The sequence below is a fragment of the Nelumbo nucifera genome, chromosome 4 (assembly GCF_055504915.1).
Source record: "Nelumbo nucifera cultivar China Antique chromosome 4, China Antique-T2T, whole genome shotgun sequence".
NCBI classification, from domain to species: Eukaryota; Viridiplantae; Streptophyta; class Magnoliopsida; order Proteales; family Nelumbonaceae; genus Nelumbo; species Nelumbo nucifera.
The window spans coordinates 19455812-19476439 of record NC_142652.1 but is presented as its reverse complement, the minus strand read 5'-3'; the positions used below and the strand labels follow the sequence as shown (position 1 = coordinate 19476439).

Below are 20628 nucleotides of genomic sequence, written 5' to 3'. Positions count from 1 at the left end.
ATCATTTTTGGAAAATTTTCGATTATTACCGGTATTTTGGGGCTAATGCTATTTTGGTCCCCAACTTTCAAAATGTATCAATTCAGTACATATTTCAAACTTTCAATTCAATGCCAATTGTTAAATGGCATTTGAAAAAAGACATAAATGTTATTCAAGTGTTATCTAATTTTTTTTATCAATCATTCAAATTAACAGTCCTAAATCTTAACCTTTTTTATTTAAGAAAATTGGGTCCAAAATGCCCATTAAGGCATGACCCCAATTTTATTGAATAGAAGAAGTAGAGATTTGAGATTGTTAATTTTTTGTCGAATACCACTTCACAGCTAATTAATAATTGGTTAATGGTTTCGAATATTGAATTATCGTATTTTAAAATTCAGGTATCAAAAGTGGTAATAGGCCAAAGTACAGAATACTAATCGAAAATTTAATTAGAAAAAAAAAAAGAATCTTTTGTTAAGTTACTGGATTTTGATCGAAAAGATACCATCCGGTAGAGTTGCACAAGTGATCAGTACCGTTCACTTTGTGGACCACGTTTTGAATGCCTGTCTTTACCATCGGATGGCTGATTTTTTACTATCTGATTAGAATCTGAACAGCTTCGAGAAAAAAACATCAAAAGTTGAAAACACAAGGCTCTTGGGTTCTGAAGCAGTGAAGCCGTGCTACACAAAACCCATTTAAAAGTTCTTGATCGATCAACAGAACAAAAAGGGCTTCGGTGTGTTCTTTTCTCTTACGTAAAAAAAGAATACTTCTCTCAGATGGGTTTGTATTTTTGTTTTTTCAAGAAGATACTAAATGAGAGCTTTGATTCGGACTTTATCCTTGTTTTTTGATATATCATAATTACATACTTTGTTGCAGATGAAGTAAATAGTGAGGGGGTGATGAATGGGATAGCTTCAATAGCTCTGCTGCCGTCTGGCTCCATTTCAGGCCATTTCATCCACCTTCCCCACTCTATCTGTTATGGCCTTCATGGCACTGGTATGATTACTGTCTCAGTATTACATAAAATCAATCACTTATATTTCTTTCTAGCTTCATTTTCCATTCTACTTGATCTTACACTGAAAACTCTAATCAAACGATTTTTTTCTGACTTTTATTTTTTGGCCTTCTTCTAATCTTTACGTTTCTGTTTAGTGTTTACACCAAAATGATGCTTTCTTGCAGAATTGACTATGAGTCTGAGAAAACTTTGGTACTTCAATTTTCTTTGCAGAGTTTATTTATATTCTTGCTATTGCCGATGTTGTTGATCGTAATTAGTTATTCTGGCCTATAACTTCATTTGCCTTCTTGGGTTAGGCTTTAGGGATGTTGGATGTGATGGGGTAAAGGCTGTCTCTCAGACTGTGACATTCTTAAACTTTATTCTTTGTTTCTAAGAATTGGCTTGCGAGAGAGAGTGCAGCAGAGGTGAAGATTACCGCTTGCTCAAGCTCACAATTGTAGACTACTCTGTAGGTCCTCTTTACTTCGCGCTTCTATTACCTTTTTAATTCATCTCTTCTTTGTAAATCGTGCTGGTTTACATATTTTTGTTTTTTTTTTTTTAAGTTGTTTATATGGCATTTAACTTATCTAAAATAGAAATCATGCTACAGAGGAAGAAAGAGCGAGTAGTTGTAGTGGAGTGCAAAGGGCATGATGCTGCTCGATTCCAGAACATTGATCATGCTCATGGGTAAGCCATTTTTTGAGTTCTCTTACTGTCATAACTAAATGTTAGATTTTAGGGGCATTTAATTGTGGAAACCATTCATATAAGGCCTTTTAAAGGGTAGAAAATGACCTAGAAATCTTTCATGAGGTTGTGCAGGGAAGAATCCTACCTGACCTGATTCTGATTAGGATTTTTTTTTACATTTTCTTCAATGATATAATGGCTATCTTCCTGTGATTCAATCCATCATTACCTTCTTTTATTGGCAGCACTTTTGCAATGGCTTATGTGGGGTTAGATGACGTTTGGATTTGTAGGAGATTCAGTCAACCAATTAGATGGAGAAATGGGTGCACACAAGGTCATTCAAACTTGACCTCCTACCTTAGTGATATTAGAGATATATTGTAATCTTTTCCTGATCAAAGAAGAAAGGTAGCTAAGAGGACTAAATTCTACTGCTGATAACCTTGCAAGGGAGAGAGTGGAAGGGGCTCTATTTTTGTACGGACAATAACTCTGTTCCTAAGTATTTTTGGTTGATGTATGGGCTCTAGAGCATATTCTGTAGACAGTAGACTCTTCTAAATCCTTTCTTGTACACTATTGTCATCAATGAAATACAATAATTATCTTCTCTCAATATATGCATGCATATTTATATCCAAAAGAAAAATCTTTTGCTGCGGTATGGTATTCTAAGATCAAGTTATCCATAGAAACTTTAGGTACTCTAAAGATGGTTCTTGTTTATATTTGTTAAGAAAGATAAACTATTGTCTTATTTGCGCTGGTTTGAAGGTTGCAGAAAAAGGATTTGCAATCTCAGGTTTCCCGTCTAGTAAGGGATGCACTTAGCTACCAACATGCATGTTGCTCTTGTGAGCAACTCGGGTTCCCATTCATTGCATTTTTCCTGTTATAAACAACAACGCATGAATTTCATTTTTGGTTTTTCTTTAGCCTGATAAACAAAAGGCTTCTGCTAAATGGCAGCTAGCCATAGTTGCCTTAGTTGAGAGTCTGCAATTTGAAGAGACTGATGTGGCAAGACATGCAGGCCCATTTTGGGCTGCCATCTCAGCCACCAAATATGAAACTGGTTTGCCATCAAGCTTATTCTTCCTTTTCTTACCATCTAAAAATTGCTTTGAATTCTTTTCTCAGTGTTGATTGTACCAGTTTACTTTGATATTTTCCTTATTATTGTATATTTTTGTCTTCCTTCTAAGCAATGAGAAACCACATAGATATGATGAGCTTTTTCTCTTGCTAAAACTGTAAACAGTTGGGAAAAGGACATTATAGGTATGGTCGAGCAGAAGCATGGAAAAACCAAGGTTACTGTTTCTTTTGAGTGTGAAACACTGAAAGCTGACAAAGCAGCTGAAGATCATATCAGGCAGTTCATGCCCAATGTAGCTGGACTAAATGCTGTGGGTAGGTATTGCAGGTCCTCTCTCTCTCGTGTGTGTGGGGATGTGGAATGGTATCCCGGGCTTCAAAGGGAGATCAGATCTGCTATCCACATGGCTTCCAACATTATCTACAGCTGCAAATCTCAAACGTGTTTCATACTTGTATGTTGTCATTGATGGGGTCGTACTTGAATGTGCCGCTATAGATCATGTTGGAAGCTGTGTGAGTTGCAGTTCCAGACTCCTTCATAGGATCCTTCTAAATGCTCTCTAGATGGTTTTAACAAATGCTACTAGGAACAGCCTGAGATTCAGATAGTCATAATTTCCATATATTAGCATGCTGTAGGCTGTAGCCTTACTGATTCTGATTTGTCCATGGAATGTCCACCATTTAGAAAATTAGATCTTATGACCACAACTTTTATTAACAATGAGTTCTTAGTTCTCTACCAGTTTGTGCTATGGATCTTGGGCGGTTTCTTTATTGGTTTCATTTAAAAGATCCACCAGACTTGTTGCAGTTATGGGTTTGCCACTCTTCACAAGTACAGAAAACTTTTAAGTGTCAGCTCAGGAAGTTGAATCACACACCACACTCGCTGTGTGTATGTGGTTTTGACTGCAACTTGTTAGGTGCAAGTGCAACCACAGTCCCGGTGGAAGGATTGCACTTACCAGTCGGTTATTGATTCTCTGAACAAGGAAAAACATGTTTAGCACAAATTAAAATTATCTACAATGCAACTCATAGTACTGGGCCAATTGTAATACACCTGTACACAGCCATCTCCATACAGGTCGGTCCTCTATACGTGAAGCTGATAAGGCGTGTCATGATTGGCCTGGTATACTTCCAGCTCACGCAGAGGATTCAAAGTGTGTTGAGCAAACTGAATTGTAGTATCCAATTACTGAATGTATTTTACATTCACATCAAGGTGTAGAACTTCTTAACATGTATTACAAATGTCAAAGCTTTCAATTTCTTGCTCCTAACATGAGAGTTGATATTTGCAGTTAACATTGGACGGATGAGCATTTCAGGCTTGGATTTTGAGTCGGATGATGAGCTTGACGACATGCACACATGAGCAACCCGTGAAGAAACCACACACTTTGTTTTGGTTAGCCTTGTTAACTTTTTTTTTTGGATCATACTTGATTGAAGTAACGCCAAAAATCATTGGTTACCTTTTGCATGCAACTCAATGTAACCTCGTTTTTCTTTTTTCCCAAGCACTTTGTCCTATTTCTACCAATTTCCCATGAAGGCGTTTCTTGTGATGAACAAGAAATAAGCAGTCTCAACACAAGAATCTTTCTCAACACATACTGGATGAAAGCCATCCTTCGAGAACAGCATTGGAAGCTAAAATTAAACATACTGCCGATTAAAGCCAACTATTAATGACTATTTTTTTGAGAAGCCATTTACCTGGCTAAATGCACCGGCTTAGGTAAATGTTTCCTGGAAAACACTCGAGTGTACTTATCCAGAAAACACTGTCATGTTTGGAAATCATTCTTTTCCATGGGACCAATTAATGTCGAAAAATGAATACAGATAAATTGGTCAATTCTCACATTGATCAACTTACCGTTCGCCCGTTCCTATTTATCGAAAAATGAACTAGGCCTTAAAAATTGGGAGATCTTTCCTTTACCCCCCAAAAAAGGTTGAAAGATCTTTCATGTGTTGAGGCATCCCATTATTTAATCAATTTCCTGTTCCTTGATCATATGTTTAATCCGAAACTATGTTAATGCTTTAGAGTGACCATGAGGTGAAGTATTGCAAGTGGTAAAAAATAAGCTTGTCAATGATATCCGAAAATCCATGGTCTAATACAACATTCAATCTGATAATGTCGGATTCGGATGATCTATTTATGTAAATAGATTGGACTCGGAGTTGACTCCATCCAATCTTATAATATTATAATATTTATTGATTTTAATATATAAATTTTATATATTTATATTTAAAATTATGAAAAAATATATATTTTATATATTATACTATATATGAATTTATATTTTAAAAAGTCAAGTGGAGTTCGATTAAACCCAAATCCAATCCAAATCTGTTAGGATTCAAATTCAAATCCAAGGTCTTCAAATCTGATAAGATTTTATTTGGATGCAAATTTTCAATAAAAGAAAGAGAAAGAATGAATGAATAGAAAAGTAAATAAATAAAGAACAAATAAACAAATATGCCTACAACATTTTTCAATCAAAATAATCAAGTACTAAATGGGTTGATCATTTAGAGGAGATCCTCCCTAGAGAAATTTTGGATAGTGAAAATTTATTGTAACTTGGAAGGAATAACAAATACATCAAGTAACAGCTTGGCAATTTAGCCTGGGGTCCTGCTCATACAGGAGATTTACCATATTTCTGTCTCCCATCTTCTATGAGAAAAAAACAACTCTCTGTCCCAATCCCAAAGGATCTTGGTCCTATGGCAGGGCATTTTTGAATAAAAAGCGAAAAATAAATTGGACTACTAGTCAATCAGAACTCCAATTAACGGCCTGGATGTACCACATCCATTTTATTTGACCTTAAGATCATTAAAGCACTTGACAAGCAACATGTTTCCATCGAGATAGCTTTCTCCCTGCTACTTGGTAGCAAACCTACTAATCATGACAGCTAACTGCAGAAGTTATCATTAGAGCTTGGTTGAGTACCCATTTGAAATTTCGATCTACCAAAAACCCATCCTACAGTGTATAAATATAAATAAATGGTCAATTGTCTCGTCATGCTCTAAGCACAACGGGCAGACCCGCTCGATGTTCCATCCACACCTCATAAGCCTTTGTCTGGTAGGCAGCTTACCCATAATAGCAAACCATAAAGGGGTTTTGATTCTCGGCTGTATGTTATAATTTCCTGACTCAATTTTCTTAAGGCTGTGTTCCGTATTTCAATATAGCCTAATTTCTCGTGATAGGTGGGGGGACCGGAGAACTAAGCACGTCGCCGATTTAATTGAAAACCTAACTTACCATCTTAACAAAAGCCCCGATGTACAAGGGCTGTACAAATTACACATGCACGCACGCTAATATGACCCTTCCGTACCCTGTGGATTGGATTTAAATTAAGGTTTTAAAAACAGATCCAGAAGTGAAACTGTTTTAACCATCAGTTTCTGGGTCAGCAATTCAACCGATCAGGTCAAACAGTTCAAACATTTCAATAATATATCTCATTTTACTCTGTGGATTGGATTATTAGGGTAAGATGGATATAAATGTTTTTTTTTTATATAGAAATAGGAGTTACATAAGATGAAGGAAGGGTAACTCTAGCCCCAAGCATTACAAAAACAAATAGATTTTAAATCCCTAGGGATAAAGGAAGAGTAAAAACTGAGAATGATAAGAGGAAATGAAAAAACAAAAACTGAGGATATAAAATGTTATGAGAGAGGGGATAAGAATGAGAGTGAGAAGAAGGTTTTATCCACTCTGAAGGAAGAAAAAAAAAGAAGGTTGAGAGAACGAGAATGGAAGAACTGAAGAGAGGGAAAAGTATAAGTGTGAGTGACCGGTGATCTCTCATCTCTCATCTCTCATCTCTCTCTCTCTCTCTCATATATCCCTCTAATCCATCTCTCTCTGATATCTTGTTTGTCTCGTATGTCCGTCAACGGTGGTTAAATCATCCAGATCAATGGTTTGTTGACCAATTAAACATTTTGTGGTAAAATAACAGTTCAGCACTAAAGTGGAACTAGTACCTTAACCAGTTTCCGGGTCGAACAGTCCAACTGTCCAGGTCAACGGTGGTTTCAAAACCATAAAACGAATTATTCAAAAGTAACATCCCCCGCCCCCCTCCCCAAAGAAATAAATAAATAAAGTATATAAACAAAAGAATCTTGGATCTAATAAAATGAAAACGGGAAACAAAAGAAATGCTTGCATTAGTGTTACAATACGGTTGTTACTGGTAAACAATGTTTTCTACAGATCATAATTCATATAAGTTAACTGGTGTTTCCACCCCCCCCCCACCCCCCCAAAAAAAATAATAATAATAAAATCGGTCCGCAGAGACTATTCCTCTACTTGGGTTCCCTCCGGAGTATTTTGCCATGCAGAGTATGCACTACCAGGGACCTTGATTAAAAGCTCATCGTCATCTATGCTCTCCAGCGTCTCCGAGTTCCCATGGACCTGAAACCATTGACAGTAAGTGAAATGATAGATGATTAGTGTTTTCAGTAGGTTAAACAAAGATTGAGAATGAAAGCATTGACAACAAAACTTATGAAATGACCTTTTTATTCGGTTTGTCAATACAAGAGGGAAGCATCGGAATTAAAATCATAATATGTAATTCTGTTATTATTATTTTTTTTTTCTTTTCTTTTCTTTGGATCCGCGCTGCTGCAACTCCTTAGCCCATTAAGTTGCTAGCTGCGCTTCAAAGTTGCATGATTTTGGTGCTTCACTGTTTTGTACCTTATTTATTCTGTGTTGAAGTAATCTGTTTAATCTTCTCATACGAATTTACCCCCCAAAAATGCAGAATAGCAAGAGCAAATATCTGAGGTTGAGAACTGCTAGAAACCAGGGGAATGGAAGCTTGTAAAACGTTAAGAACCTAATTGGATGTTTTGGAAACTAAAATGAATACTTGGAAATTTGAAAACACTTTTTTGATAAACACAAACCGGAATAATTGCAGAAGAATTCAACCTAAGTCCATAAAAAAATGCACAATACCAATTATCAAAAAAGAAAAAGCAAAATTCTGATAGTAGCATAATCTTTGGAACAAAAGTCCTCCCAGTGATTAAATGTCAATTTCAAGCCAGGCACAAGTTAAGTGATAGGTAAAACAAGTATATTCTGCTAAGTACACAATCAGTTATAGGTAAAACTGCAAAGTCCTAACTAGGCACAAGGCAAAAGAATCCTTGTACTAACAAAGTGCGGGATAATTAAAATAGGGTTCTTTTTTCAAGAAAATGCTGGCATGCACAGTGCACAATTGATGGCTCAATAACAACAAGCATTAGATTCAGGGATCCTTTGGCAAATTTTGAGAGGAGCAGACATCTCAGTTATGAGAACTAGATGCTAAAAACACTTGAGCTCATAGTGCGTCAGACATTCCAATTGCCAAAAGCAATTTAAATTAGAATTGTAAGTTCCAGGCAATTCAAAGAATGACAGATTATACACGTTTTATCATAAGCATTCAACTACAGAAACTGCCAGTCCCCCAAGACATAAAATCAACTCAATCTGGATTATAACCTATAAAAAAATTGTTCATATGACTGGTTAGACCAATAACCACACAAACCACATGTAAGGCAGAGACTGAAGTTCATTATTAACTTAACAAGCAAACGACCTTGAATGGTATCACTAAAAGAAAAGCCAATCCCTATAGCTAGTATTTTGATTCAGCAACACTTTACCTCCACATTAGAGTCAACAAGTTTGGTATTGTCACCATCTTTTAGCTCATTCATGACGACCTTAAGCTGGTCCTTAGCCTTGATCCTTGCTAAGCACCGCTCAGCACGTTGAGCTGCAGTAACCTCAAAATGACAGGCAACACAGAGGGTCCTCATATTATCTAATCTGCATTCCCCTATTGAAAAAACAAATCATTAGTTGATTCAAAAAATCAATCGACCACAGAGTAAAACAAAAACCAAAAATATACTTGGTAACAAGTCTCAAAAATAAATTTATCAGGAACCAAAGTCCTTGAAATCATTAATTACTATGGGAACAGTCAAGCATTCACACCTCCTCCTTGATAAACAGGTACTATATGATCAGCATGCCATGAATTGCCGTCAATTGGTTGACTAACGAGCTTATCAAACCTACAAAATATCAAATAACAAAGCCATCACAAAGTGGGACAATAACAAAGTGGAGATTGTTATGCATCTAGTATTTTAAACCTAACCCAGCTTAAAGGCATAGTTTTGGCGCCAAGGCAAAGCTAGGCAATCACAATCGGGGAGAACCTCCTAATCATCACATAGGCAATGAATTTTGCAAGTAGAAAACCCCTAAATCGTAATTTTATTTCTTATTTTGCATAGTAACCAACAATAATCTAAACTAACAATTAACAATAATATTCGTCGAATAACTTTCACCAACACCGGTAAGAAGTGATTGTTGTAAGTTGTAGGGGCAAGAGGGCTAAGGGTAGACCAAAAAGGTGTTTTAAAAGTGCAAGGTGCAAAAAAAGCATGAAGGGTATTTTGCGCCTGTTTTCTTAGTAGAAAGTGTTAGAAAGTCAGAGGAGATAAGAGAGGAGAGAAAAGAGAAGAGAGGAAAATAGATTGGGAGACAATAAGATGGGCTGGTGGCTCCAGCCTTCTTTTTTATGTTAGGGCAACACAGCACATAATAAAAAAAATAAAGGGAAAAGACAATATTGCCCTTGCAACACATAACTACAAAAAATAATAACATTTAACACTCCCCTTGCAACACACAATTCATTGTGCCACAAGTGATAATAGGCAGTTTGTGAAGATATCTACAAGTTGCTCTTCAGAACTAACTTGGGGAGTACAAACTTCCCCACTTACAAGCTTTTACCTAATAAAGTGTTTATCCACTTCAATGTGTTTTGTTCTATCATGGAGAACTGGATTAACTGCAATATTGATGGCAGCCTTATTGTCACAATAAAGAGACATGGGACTATCAACTGTGAATCTCAGTTTGCCCAACAAGTTCTTTATTCACATAACTTCAGAAACTCCATGGGACATAGCTATGTATTCAGCTTCTGCACTAGACCTAGCCACTCTTTTTTTACTTCTCCACGTGACTAGGTTTCCCCCCATAAAAGTATAGTATCCACTGGTAGATTTCCTATCATCTACCGACCCAATCCAGTCTGCATTCATATATACTTCTACCTTCAAATGCCCATGCATAGTAGTCAAGGTGATGTCTAGGTGGTTTTCAAACCTTTCCTTGTCCAAACACCATATGTAATTTGCATAAGGCACACACCTAGGCAACTAGGCTCGGCTAACCACCATTGCTATTGAGAATTACAGTTCCCCCTCCCCCTGGCTTACTAAACCCCAAAACATCTTGGTTCTTGTAGCACCCTGTCATGCCAACTAATATGCTAAATTGTTAAGCATCCAGTAACACCATGTCCCCTCCTAATTGCTCTCCAGTCACCTTATAATTACCTTAGAGTCATCCCCTTCAATGAAAACATTTATACAATTAAAAAATTCTGTTCTTTCTATACCTATCAGGGCAGCAGTAAGTTCTGCCCTTGTAGAATCTCCCATCCCCACAGCTTGTTTTTGTTTTTATATTTATTTATTTTTTTCGATGGGTAATTAAACACTTCTTTGTTTTGAGATTCAACTTAATGATACCTAGAAAAAGTGGCTGGGTAGAACTTAGACTGTTTAAAAATTAAGAAAATGAAGAGAAACATGTCATTGGTTGTATTATTTAGGGAGAGAAGCTTAACCAGAAATAACAAGTGCATAAAGGGGGTAGGGGGGATGTCTCATATAAATAATATTTTAATAGTATATGACTATATAATTTAATTTTTTTGAAGAGGTAAAGTAAGACTTTATTAAGGAATAAACAAAAGATAAAGGAAATGTTCACTGCACAAAGGCTGTGCAAGAGAAATACCTTAGGAATCCTCAAAAAAAAAAAAAAAAAACATTGCACAAGCACTCGATACATCCCTTTTGAACAGCACATTTGAACTCAGCCACCCTCTCAGATCATCTACAACTGAATTTATCACTTTTTCTACTTGGAGCTGTTTGTGATCAAAGATCCTCTTATTTCTCTCCTTCCAAATGGACCACAGGACTGCCAAAGGAATTGCATTCTACAAGATCCTACCCTTTTTGCTCAAACCTTCAACTTTACAGCTCTCAAGAAGAGACTTGACAGAGTTAGGCATGCAAAAAGAATAGTGAATGACCTTAACAAAGTGACTCCAAATTCTTGAAGAGAATTCACAGTGGAGAAACAGGTGACTGGAAGTCTCTTCTCCCTCACCGCATAAGACACAAGAGGCATCTGGAAGTCCCGTCCCTTTTCGAATCAGCAGAGTCTTTGTCAAGCACTTATCTCCAACCACTACCCATGTAAAAAACTTCACTTTAGAGGGGGCCAGACCACCCCAAACTAGACAACTGGGGAAAGAGTCTGGGTCGGCAGGCTCTATACTAGAGAAAAAGGACTTCACTGAGAACAATTCAGATTTGGACCAACACCAACAGTGCTGATCGGGGGCACAGGGGTTTAACCCTATGTCTTGCAGCTTTGCCAACAGCTCTGCCACCTGCGGAACCTTCAAATCAATAAAGTCTCTCCAGAAAGAGGGAGTCCAGACAAGAGAATCACCTGAAGCGCTACAGCACTCAGCTACCTTGACCTCCTTATCAGCAGCCAAGAGAAATAATTCTGGAAACAAATCTTTCAAAGGGCAATCTGAGCACCAACTGTCATGCCAAAAATTCAGCCTTGCACCATTCCCAACCTTACATTTAATTCCTTTCATAAAATGAAGATAAGCCTTATAGATCCCCTTCAACACCCCATAACTGTAAGAGTGGGTAGACTCAGCTGCATCCCACCCATTAGTGTGAATACCATACTTCTGCACTATAACTTGCCTCCAAAGCTCATTGGGCTCCTTTAGGAACCTCCAGAACCATTTACCAAATTTAAATTGTTAAATTTGAATATACAATTGACAAGTTAAGTGCATAATCTTTGCCTATTTGCCAATTGCCACATGGCCAGATTAGCCATTTTTCAAAAGATCCAATGGGTCATAAGTTACATGTAAATTGGGAAAATATAGTTACTAGAGTCCCATATTGTACAGTTTAAATGGTTGGAGCATTGTTACAGAGAGGAGATTTGAGATTTCAATGCAGCAGGCATTTTTGAAAATATGCCTTGAACAAAGCATAAAACCGATTTTATTATAAAACACTAGGAATTACTAAAAATGGTGAATCACAATTTTCTACAAATATTAATTAGGAGAATTATTAAAAGTAGTAGGTCCAAAATTACCATATATAGTAAATTTGATATACTGATAACAAAAAAAAAAAGTAGAAGACTCAAAATCTTAATACTAAGAAATCGAGAACTTCAATAAAAGATCTCCATCTTATGTGGACTCCACTTTTAGTTTTTGCCGACTTTTCTCCCATGAACTTACTATAAGATAAGAATATGGCTCAAAGACTTTTTCAGCCCATTTATTCCTTCCATCCAGATCCATAAGCTTCTATTTGGTCTTCCTAAGAGGCTCGAACTGATCTAATAGTATAACCATGCAGGCACATGCTGCTGTATCATCCGCACTTGAGGGACAGTTCAAACATAACAAAATTCCTTTCTCTTCTTCCTTATTTGGCATAATTGAGCATATAACGTACACAATAAATGTTATTTTCCCCATAAAATACTATTACCTGACAAAGTACAAGCATAAACTTCAAAAACCTTTCCATAGGTATAAAATGTTAGAATTCAAAAAGAGAGCTATTTTAATAATTTTTAATTTTCCATAGATGTATATGGAAGTCCTTGTTTTTTGTTTTTCATTTTGTTTAGGACTCCAAAAGATTCATCAGATTATGATTACCATGTATGTGTCCATGTAACAATGGTTTGTGATGGGAACAGGAAAGGAAAATTCAATCTTATGCTTTTTCTGCTTGTACCTTTGTTGGGTGACTGATCTATGAGTTTGAAACTTAATATTATACATATCAACATCCATCCATAACAAGGATGAAAAGCATAATTGTCAACTTATACAAACTATTTCTTATGTTAAATGAAATGCATTCGTTTTCATGGACTATATATTCCATATATGAATCAAAGCACGAGTAAAAGAATTGGAAAGGAAAGGCTAGCATATGTACAACCAAAATAAGTCTACCACCCCCCAACCACATGACCAAGTTAATCAGTTAAGAGGCTCACAAGTTCTTATGTCTGGCTATTTTTGGAGCTTCCTTCTCAATGTACTCCATTCGCCTTGCAACAGACAAGGGCCGTATGCGCTCAACAAGTTTATGACAATCTAGTTTGCACAATGTGCAAATGCCATGCTCTAGTTGGAAAAGTGCCTGTAAACCACAGGTTGGTTACCAAACTAACAATATTCATAGCAATAAATAAATGATAGCCACACGAATGTCAATCTATTCCAGAAAAAAAAAATTGAATTTCAACAGGAAAGAGATCTGCAAAATGCATCCAATTGAATCTGGACTGTAGGAAAGAAGGGGTTCAAGAAAATTGCAGTAACAGTATAATGAGATTCAATATCCAACCTCTCGCAAAGATCTTCGGCTTGTTCTTATTCGATATTCTTCAAAGCATTCCATGTTACAAAACAGATCCTCAAAAAACTCAGGTATCTTTGCAAGCTGACCCCTGAAAAAAAAAAGTTTTAAAACTATGGAGCAAACTGCATTTGTTTTTGAAAGCACTTATAGGGGGGGGCTTACTTGCATGGTGTTTGACACAGTTTACAAAGAGGTTCACCCATTATTGTCCAGCCCTGAGTGTATACTTTCTCCTTTTTCCCATAGCCACTATGAAGAGAGATCTTCTTCCAGATAGCATTTTCTGGCAGTGGATGGCTTATTTCATGTAAAGGTGTAGCACGTCTCTTGCTTCTACCTTTGAGCAGTCCCTGTTATGGACCATAATTAGATTACAACCCTAACCATATTAACTGAAGAAGGAAGTTCATCAACTTGAAAAACAGAAGAAATTTTCATCATTAATGATTACTGTAAGATAAATTAACCAGGTCCATGCACAAAAATTGCAATAATGTCTGGAGAAGACGCAGTAAGTTAAGTTTTCCACAAACATACCCCATTTCCATGGTTAATGGTTTCTTTCAGATAGAATAGCTCAAGGCTTAATGGAAGTTGTAAAGGCTTCCCAAGCAATTTCTTTTGTTCAACAGGTCTTAAACTGTTCCATTCCTTGATAAATTCAACGATCACATCATGACAAGATGGATTTTCCCTAATAAAATTGGAAGTTATCACCTTGTCCTTATCAGGAGATAAACTCAGAGACTCCAGTTCCTCTGGTCGGAAATTCTTGAAAAGAGGTCTTGGCCTTAAATCCTTTCCTGCAATGCAAGAATACAGGTGGATCCTTCCGGTATAGTGGCTTACCTGCAGAAGTCATTAAATATTTAGAAAAATCACTTAATAAATTGGTTTCTACTTAATAAATTGGTTTCATACTTCATTTCTGTTTAAACAGATTAACAGGGGTTTATTAGGCTTTCACTAACTAAAGAAAGAAGGGATAGGTTGATCAAGCCAGTATTTTGTTCAATATAGTTGGGAAAAGGCCTAGATGACGATGATGTGTATACTCATGTTTCATTAGATTTTTTGTTTAACAAAACGGCATGTTTAAGAATCTAGAAAATACAAAAAATGCATTTATTAATCATTTATTTATTATGCTACAAGCCTATAAATATGGCTAGGCCACATGCCTGAGAACTAAAGTGCAAACTGCTTAGGTCTTGAGGTTTCTTGGAACTGTCTCAACTTGTTGCAGAGACCTCTCACCTCAAGGTGGAAGCTTTTTAAAACACTTATTGAAATGGGCATGTTGGTTGAAGGGTCGTTTAATCATTGTAATAATCTCTACTAAACAGGGAAAATTTGTCATTGTAGATCATCATATATGTAGAGATAAGGGGCCAACTAGTAGTTCCTAATCTTCTTTTATTTGTGTTAATATGGGCCTGTCAACTCCTATTTTATGTTTATTGAGCTGCCACCCTATTAAGGGCACCTGTGTAGGGTGCCCTTTACTTCCACTTTCTTTTCCTCGTGCTCTGGACTTCCTTTTTACTTACTGTTATATTTCTCTTGATTAAAAAAATAAAATAAAACATTTCTCTTGATTAAATACACCCTATTACTGCTGTTTTTATTTTCTCTTGGCATCAAAGCACCACCAATTCTTTTTCTTCCTTTTTGATCCCATAACACTTCTACGTACTGACAAAAGCATATAAAAAGACTGGGGAGAAAATCAGAAAGAAATGCAGAATTAAGATTCTACCTGAAACCTCAGATAACATGCTTGAATAGAACCACTTGATTCAGGTTCAGACAGTTCAATAGGTCCAAGCAAATCTTCATTAGATGTCAAAGCACATGCTATGTTTGCCTGCATTCCCACATTCACGGGTTTTTTTTGAGAAAGAGTTGAATGTGAATTAAGAAGCAAATTTCCTTCAAGCTCAAGCTTCTCCAATGACTCATCTTTTTCACTGTCCTTTTCCAGTTTACGTGCAGAAACTATCTTAGGACACCAAATTTGTAAAGCTTCAGAAGCACTCTCTTCAAAGATTATATTTGGACCTGACTCCATTGCCATCTCAAAATCACAATCCTCCTCAGCCTATTCAGCCAATAATACAATTTTTTTTTTCAGTAAATGGCAAAGAAACTACAACGACATCCACCAAAAATGAATCAGCGCATGAACAAGCAAGAGATGTAAGAGGCAGGAACTAACATTACACCTTAATGTTAGATATAAAAGTTTGGTTTGATGAAAGATCACCTTCAAATGAAAGAAGTCTTCTTTTTTTGATTGGTAATGAAGGAAATCCATTTGCATTGAATTATTTGGTTCAGCCTCAACCAGCTCATCAGATCCATCTTTAACTTCCTCAGCTATTTCAACATACATTTTGACAAGTTGTGTTCCCCCATTTACAGCACTGTTCCCATAGACCATTTGTCCAACTATGGGAAGTTTGTCATGTACTCCAACAATGTTTGAACCTGAAGCTTCAGCTTCCAAGACATCAGTCCCATTCCCTTCTGGGCTTTCATGTTCAGCAGAACTCCTTTCAAGATTAAGATCAGAAACTTTTTCAACCTGCCAATCCAGCAAACTATGACTTTAAAGAAACAAGGGACCAAAGCCAATATTTGAACACAAGTACCAAAACTGCATAATAACCACTAGAAGAGGCACTAAAGTGTGAGTACTTGCCTTGCATATTAATGAGTATATCACCACATGCCCAACAAGATTTCCTTTCTTTATGTGGAAAGAGGGTAGAAACTTATAAATTTATGTGGTAGGAATCACCAAAGCTCAAGGCGCATGGTGAGCCATGTTCTTGAATGAAGCAAGGCACCACTTTAGAAAAGAAAAGAAAAGAAAAGAAAAACCAAATAATATGCAAATTGAAAGTATTAAATAAAGCATTTAAAAAATGCATATGGGCTCAATTGGTTAGAGAATTGTATTGTTAAAACAAAGGCTGCAACCAAGGTTCAAATCTTGGAAACAGCCCCACTGTATATGCAGAGGTAAGGCTGTGTACATCTGTCCCTCCCCAGACCCTGGGCTACCCTTTTTTAACCTAATTAAGCATCAAATCCAAGGCCAATCTCATCAAAATATAGCAACAAGCCAAACAAATCGCACTGGAATTCATCAGGCAAAGATCTCAACACAAAACAAGACATACCAATGAGCAAGGAACACCTGTTACGACACTGCTTTAAGGAATTTCAAATATTGGCAAAAACAAAGAGTTGCAGCTTAATAAACCCAAATAGTGGAACAAGGAAAAGTGCAGAATTGAGCCCCTCAAGTGAACTCCCAATTACAATTCTGCCATGATCCAAAGACGGCCAAAATCCCTTGTAGGAAATGAATAACTAGAGCAAGAAGGATAAAGAAAAGAAAACATTACCGCAATCTCTTTAACCACATCATATTTCCCATTTGTCACAGATGAACAACAGTGCACAATCTTGTTTAAATTCTGCCAACGTGACTCATCCAAAGTGTCCTGAAATATGATAATCCCTCTTAAGATATGCCAAATTAAATAATCATAGAAAATTTTTCTATAGATATTCTATGATGAATCCAGGAGTCAACACCTTTGCACAGAAGATGTATATATTGACTGAATTTGTCTGCCCTCGCCTATGAGCTCGATCCTCAGCCTTGTATATAAGCAGCAAGTATGCGTACATAGATTAGGAAAAAAGAAAAACTTCAAATAAATCATAATGGAAGGAATGGCATACAGGAAGGAGGTCCAAAAACTGGAGATTCTTTATCCATAATGCAAAAATGGTCAATAAGATTTAGGGATGGCAACTTTCCCCATTTCCCCGATCCCCGTGGGGATCCACCCTGAATGGGCCGGGGATGGGGATGATTTTCCCCCGCAGGGACGGGGATGGGGAAATTTTCATCCCCGTTAGCGGGGATGGGGAGAGCACTCCCCGCCCCGTGGGAACCTCACTAATATATATGTATATATGTATGCATACGTTATATATGTATATATGTATGAATACGTTATATATGTATATATGTACACATACATCTATATATTAATATTTTTAAAAATATGGTTGAATATATTTGAATCTTTTCTAATGGGATTGTAAATTTTAATTATTTTACCTTTGTTTTTTAAATAAAATAAAAAACAAAAACAAAATGATTAACATTATAAAAAATCATGGGGAATGGGGATCCCCACGGGTATGAGGATCCCCGTGGGGACGGGGATGGGGATGGGGATTTTTGCAGGGACGGGGATGGGAGAGGCACCCCCGCCCCGTTGCTATTCCTAATAAGATTCATATCCAAGGCATCATATTGAATTAGGATGGATAGGCAAACAAATAAAGCTAGTAAGAAGTATTATAAATTCAATGATGCATCATATTAGATCCAATTCATATAGAATAAGCAACCATTGGATATATTCAGTAGGAGAATATAATAACGTGAAATCAATCATACAACATTGCTTCAAGATTTTAGAAAAAAAAATTATATAATCCAAGTTCAAAATTTTTAGTTATCTGAAATAGACAAAATGAGAGAGTACTTGAATCATGCGTCATCAATGATGTTTAAACAAATTTGATAAAAAGTAACTGTTTTCAAGCACTTAATCTGTCAGGATCCATCTCTACCAACTATATATGGTATTTGATTTGTAATGAAATACTGTGCTATAATAAGCAAGTAGCAGTTCAAGATTTCAAATAGTTCCTTTTTTCAGATCCTACACAATAGTTTTTTTCCCTGAAACTGTGTTGAACTTTGAACTAATACCAATTACCAAGTTGAATGTGCTTAACCAAGTCAAGATCAGTTTTTAAGAACAAGAAGTACAATTGAAGCACAAGAGTTTCCTAGAGCCTGAGGCACAACATCAAGTATGCACCTGAATTAAGTGAGACATCACATATGAAAAGAAAATCAAAAGAAAAGCTTAATATATGGGCAAATGTAAACTCTGATATATATATATATATATATATATATATATATATATATATATTTCAGAAAATCTATTAGCTCAACCGGTTAAAGCATCATGTCATATTAACAGTTTAACACAACATTTTGGGCAAGCTATGCAAGCTAAACAGTTTAAACTCTAAGAACCACGTGCACAAGAAAACAACATTTTGGGCAGAAGATAAACCTGAAGCAGAAGGTTTGGTGTTTTGGGCAGCTCCAAGAAAACAACATTTTGAGCTAATGAAAAATCCAGTCCATGTGATGCAGCAGTTATCCCTATTATTGCAATTTTAACCTGAAACACAGAAAACAAATAATGGTTTATTAACTATATGTGAAAAAATCACAAACAGAACAAATCTAAAAGTGCCTCCAAGCAACATTTCTCTACATCATATGCAACCTTGGCAAGACATTTAGCGCACCCATACCAAAAAACTTGTCGCAAGAACATGAAGGGAAAGATGGCCGGTGAAATGGTCACATGCATCATGTGCTTATGCAAGAATCAAGGTTCAAAGTTCCAGTTCCAATTAGGTTTTACCTTCCGTTGGAACTAAAACTTTGCCAAAATGCTAGGATTGTGGTTAGAGAACAAGGAAAAAACAATGCAAGTTTAAAAACAAAAGGAAAGTTGTCTGTTTTAATCATAGTCCAATTTATCTTATAGTTTTCTCCTTATAACATTTCTTTTCTCCCAAAAACACTAACTATATTTATTAAAAAGAGGATGCAGATTCATGTTCAAAATTAATGACTCAGCATCACACATATATACATGAATAAGAATGCACAGAGATACACCCAGCCTTTGTACTCCGAGATCTATGTTATACTCTCCATTGATCTATATGATCTGTGCGGTCATGTAGGATAAGTTCGATCGAATCTTTACTCTAAAAAGACTCACACATACATTTTTTATCAGAAAGAAAACTTTATCAATTGTTTTAGTATGTGAAACAGAAATTACAGCAAAGTGGTAATCCAACCACCCATAGAAATAATGATCAATCAGCCTCATACATACAAGGATATAAATGCACACAAAAAACACCAAAGCTCGGTACTCCAATATCTGAACTAAGCCCACAGCCCTCCATTGATCCATATAAAGCAATCATTTTGCTCCATAAGTCAATGTTAATAAAGTTGTCTTCAATTGCCAAGGAAAAATCATGGTTTGCAATTTACCTGAAGTATGTTGGTATTTTGGATTCTGAAATATCTATTAGAGGAATTCTTACTATTACATAATAATGAATAGGGCCTATTGCTTGGTTTAACGGTAAAATCTCAAGCTAACATACATGAGAACACAGGTTCAACTCTCAGATCAGCAACATGGTGCAAAAAAAAAAAAAAAGCCAAATGTAAGGTCATTGACCAACACTGGGCAGTGACCTTTTTTCTACATAATTATGAACAAACATAAGAAGCTAGTATAAGTAGAAGTCTGACATAGGTGGAGATTTGACTTTTTCTCCCCACCATTTCTCTTCTATTTTCTTTCTCCCCTGCTCTTCATTTTCCTTCTATTTCCTCTTCTTTTTCCATTCAGTGCTCTGTTTTTTCTATTCAACTTTAAAAGGGTCATTGAGTTTATGGCAGACACAAAACAAGTTCTCCATCTGACCAAAATATGCTATACCCATGCAAAACAATAGGTATTTAAACTTCGATCATAGTTTACATGCCACAGAATTTTAAATTCTGCATGACTCATACGTTATAATTTCTTCAAATAAATTAGCAGAAAGAAATATTCAGAGGAACAAATATGAACCTCTGGCAATGATCGGAAAGATTTCACAGCCGCTTGCCTATCCATGGGAGGTGTTTTCCCATGAATGCAGACATACTTGATCCCCTTCTCAACTGCCAACTCCTAAATATTTCAAGCAAGGACAAAGCTTAAGTTAGAATAACTGCTGTATGTATATAATATAAATACAGACATGCATATATAATCAAAAGAATGATTTTAAATGTGATCACAGTAATCAAAGTACCAGATGATTTTGCAAGCAAAAAAGCAAAACCAAGTGCTACTATAAGCGGCAAATTAATGAAGGATTGGAGACAACTATCATGATCATAAATAGGTGAAGATAATTTTTGTTCTTTCCTCTATTATATACAGGAA

The 20628-nt window shown here is 36.2% G+C and overlaps 2 protein-coding genes across 8 annotated transcripts in view; one reads left to right on the top strand and one right to left on the bottom strand.

The window, feature by feature from the left end:
- Positions 1-580: 580 nt before the first annotated feature.
- On the top strand, positions 581-4338 carry LOC104598007 (uncharacterized). 3 transcript variants are annotated; one of them, XM_010259855.2, is made up of 6 exons: positions 581-730; positions 877-999; positions 1405-1478; positions 1623-1702; positions 2970-3121; positions 4120-4338. In XM_010259855.2, exons 2-6 carry the CDS (start codon positions 900-902, stop codon positions 4191-4193), a joined length of 480 nt encoding a protein of 159 aa, XP_010258157.1. In that variant the 5' UTR covers positions 581-730; positions 877-899; the 3' UTR covers positions 4194-4338. The 3 variants fall into 3 exon arrangements, with proteins under 3 accessions (XP_010258157.1, XP_010258158.1, XP_010258156.1); XM_010259854.2 differs by having other exon boundaries at positions 619-777; XM_010259856.3 differs by lacking the exons at positions 2970-3121; positions 4120-4338 and adding an exon at positions 1951-2324 and having other exon boundaries at positions 616-777.
- Positions 4339-7008: 2670 nt separating this feature from the next.
- Positions 7009-20628, bottom strand: part of LOC104598008 (SNF2 domain-containing protein / helicase domain-containing protein / HNH endonuclease domain-containing protein) — a 53813-nt gene continuing 40193 nt past the window's right edge. For 4 of the 5 annotated variants that reach the window (XM_088886312.1, XM_010259857.3, XM_010259860.3 and 1 more), the window contains 13 exons: positions 20269-20370; positions 18667-18777; positions 17093-17158; positions 16900-16998; positions 15750-16070; positions 15243-15584; positions 14021-14332; positions 13646-13833; positions 13469-13571; positions 13116-13261; positions 8892-8971; positions 8555-8730; positions 7009-7298 (listed from right to left, as the gene is read on the bottom strand). In XM_088886312.1, the coding sequence (XP_088742438.1) occupies positions 7179-7298; positions 8555-8730; positions 8892-8971; positions 13116-13261; positions 13469-13571; positions 13646-13833; positions 14021-14332; positions 15243-15584; positions 15750-16070; positions 16900-16998; positions 17093-17158; positions 18667-18777; positions 20269-20370 (2166 nt within the window). In that variant the 3' untranslated portion in view covers positions 7009-7178. The remainder of the gene's footprint in view (positions 7299-8554; positions 8731-8891; positions 8972-13115; positions 13262-13468; positions 13572-13645; positions 13834-14020; positions 14333-15242; positions 15585-15749; positions 16071-16899; positions 16999-17092; positions 17159-18666; positions 18778-20268; positions 20371-20628) is intronic. The other variant, XM_010259858.3, reaches the window with a different exon arrangement.

What these genes read in the sequence shown, in the direction of transcription:
- LOC104598007 (XM_010259854.2), top strand. An exon ending in TTATGGCCTTCATGGCACTG is followed by an intron (nt 1,000 to 1,404) that starts GTATGATTACTG and finishes TTTGTTTCTAAG; the next exon opens with AATTGGCTTGCGAGAGAGAG. An exon ending in AGCTGGACTAAATGCTGTGG is followed by an intron (nt 3,122 to 4,119) that starts GTAGGTATTGCA and finishes TGATATTTGCAG; the next exon opens with TTAACATTGGACGGATGAGC.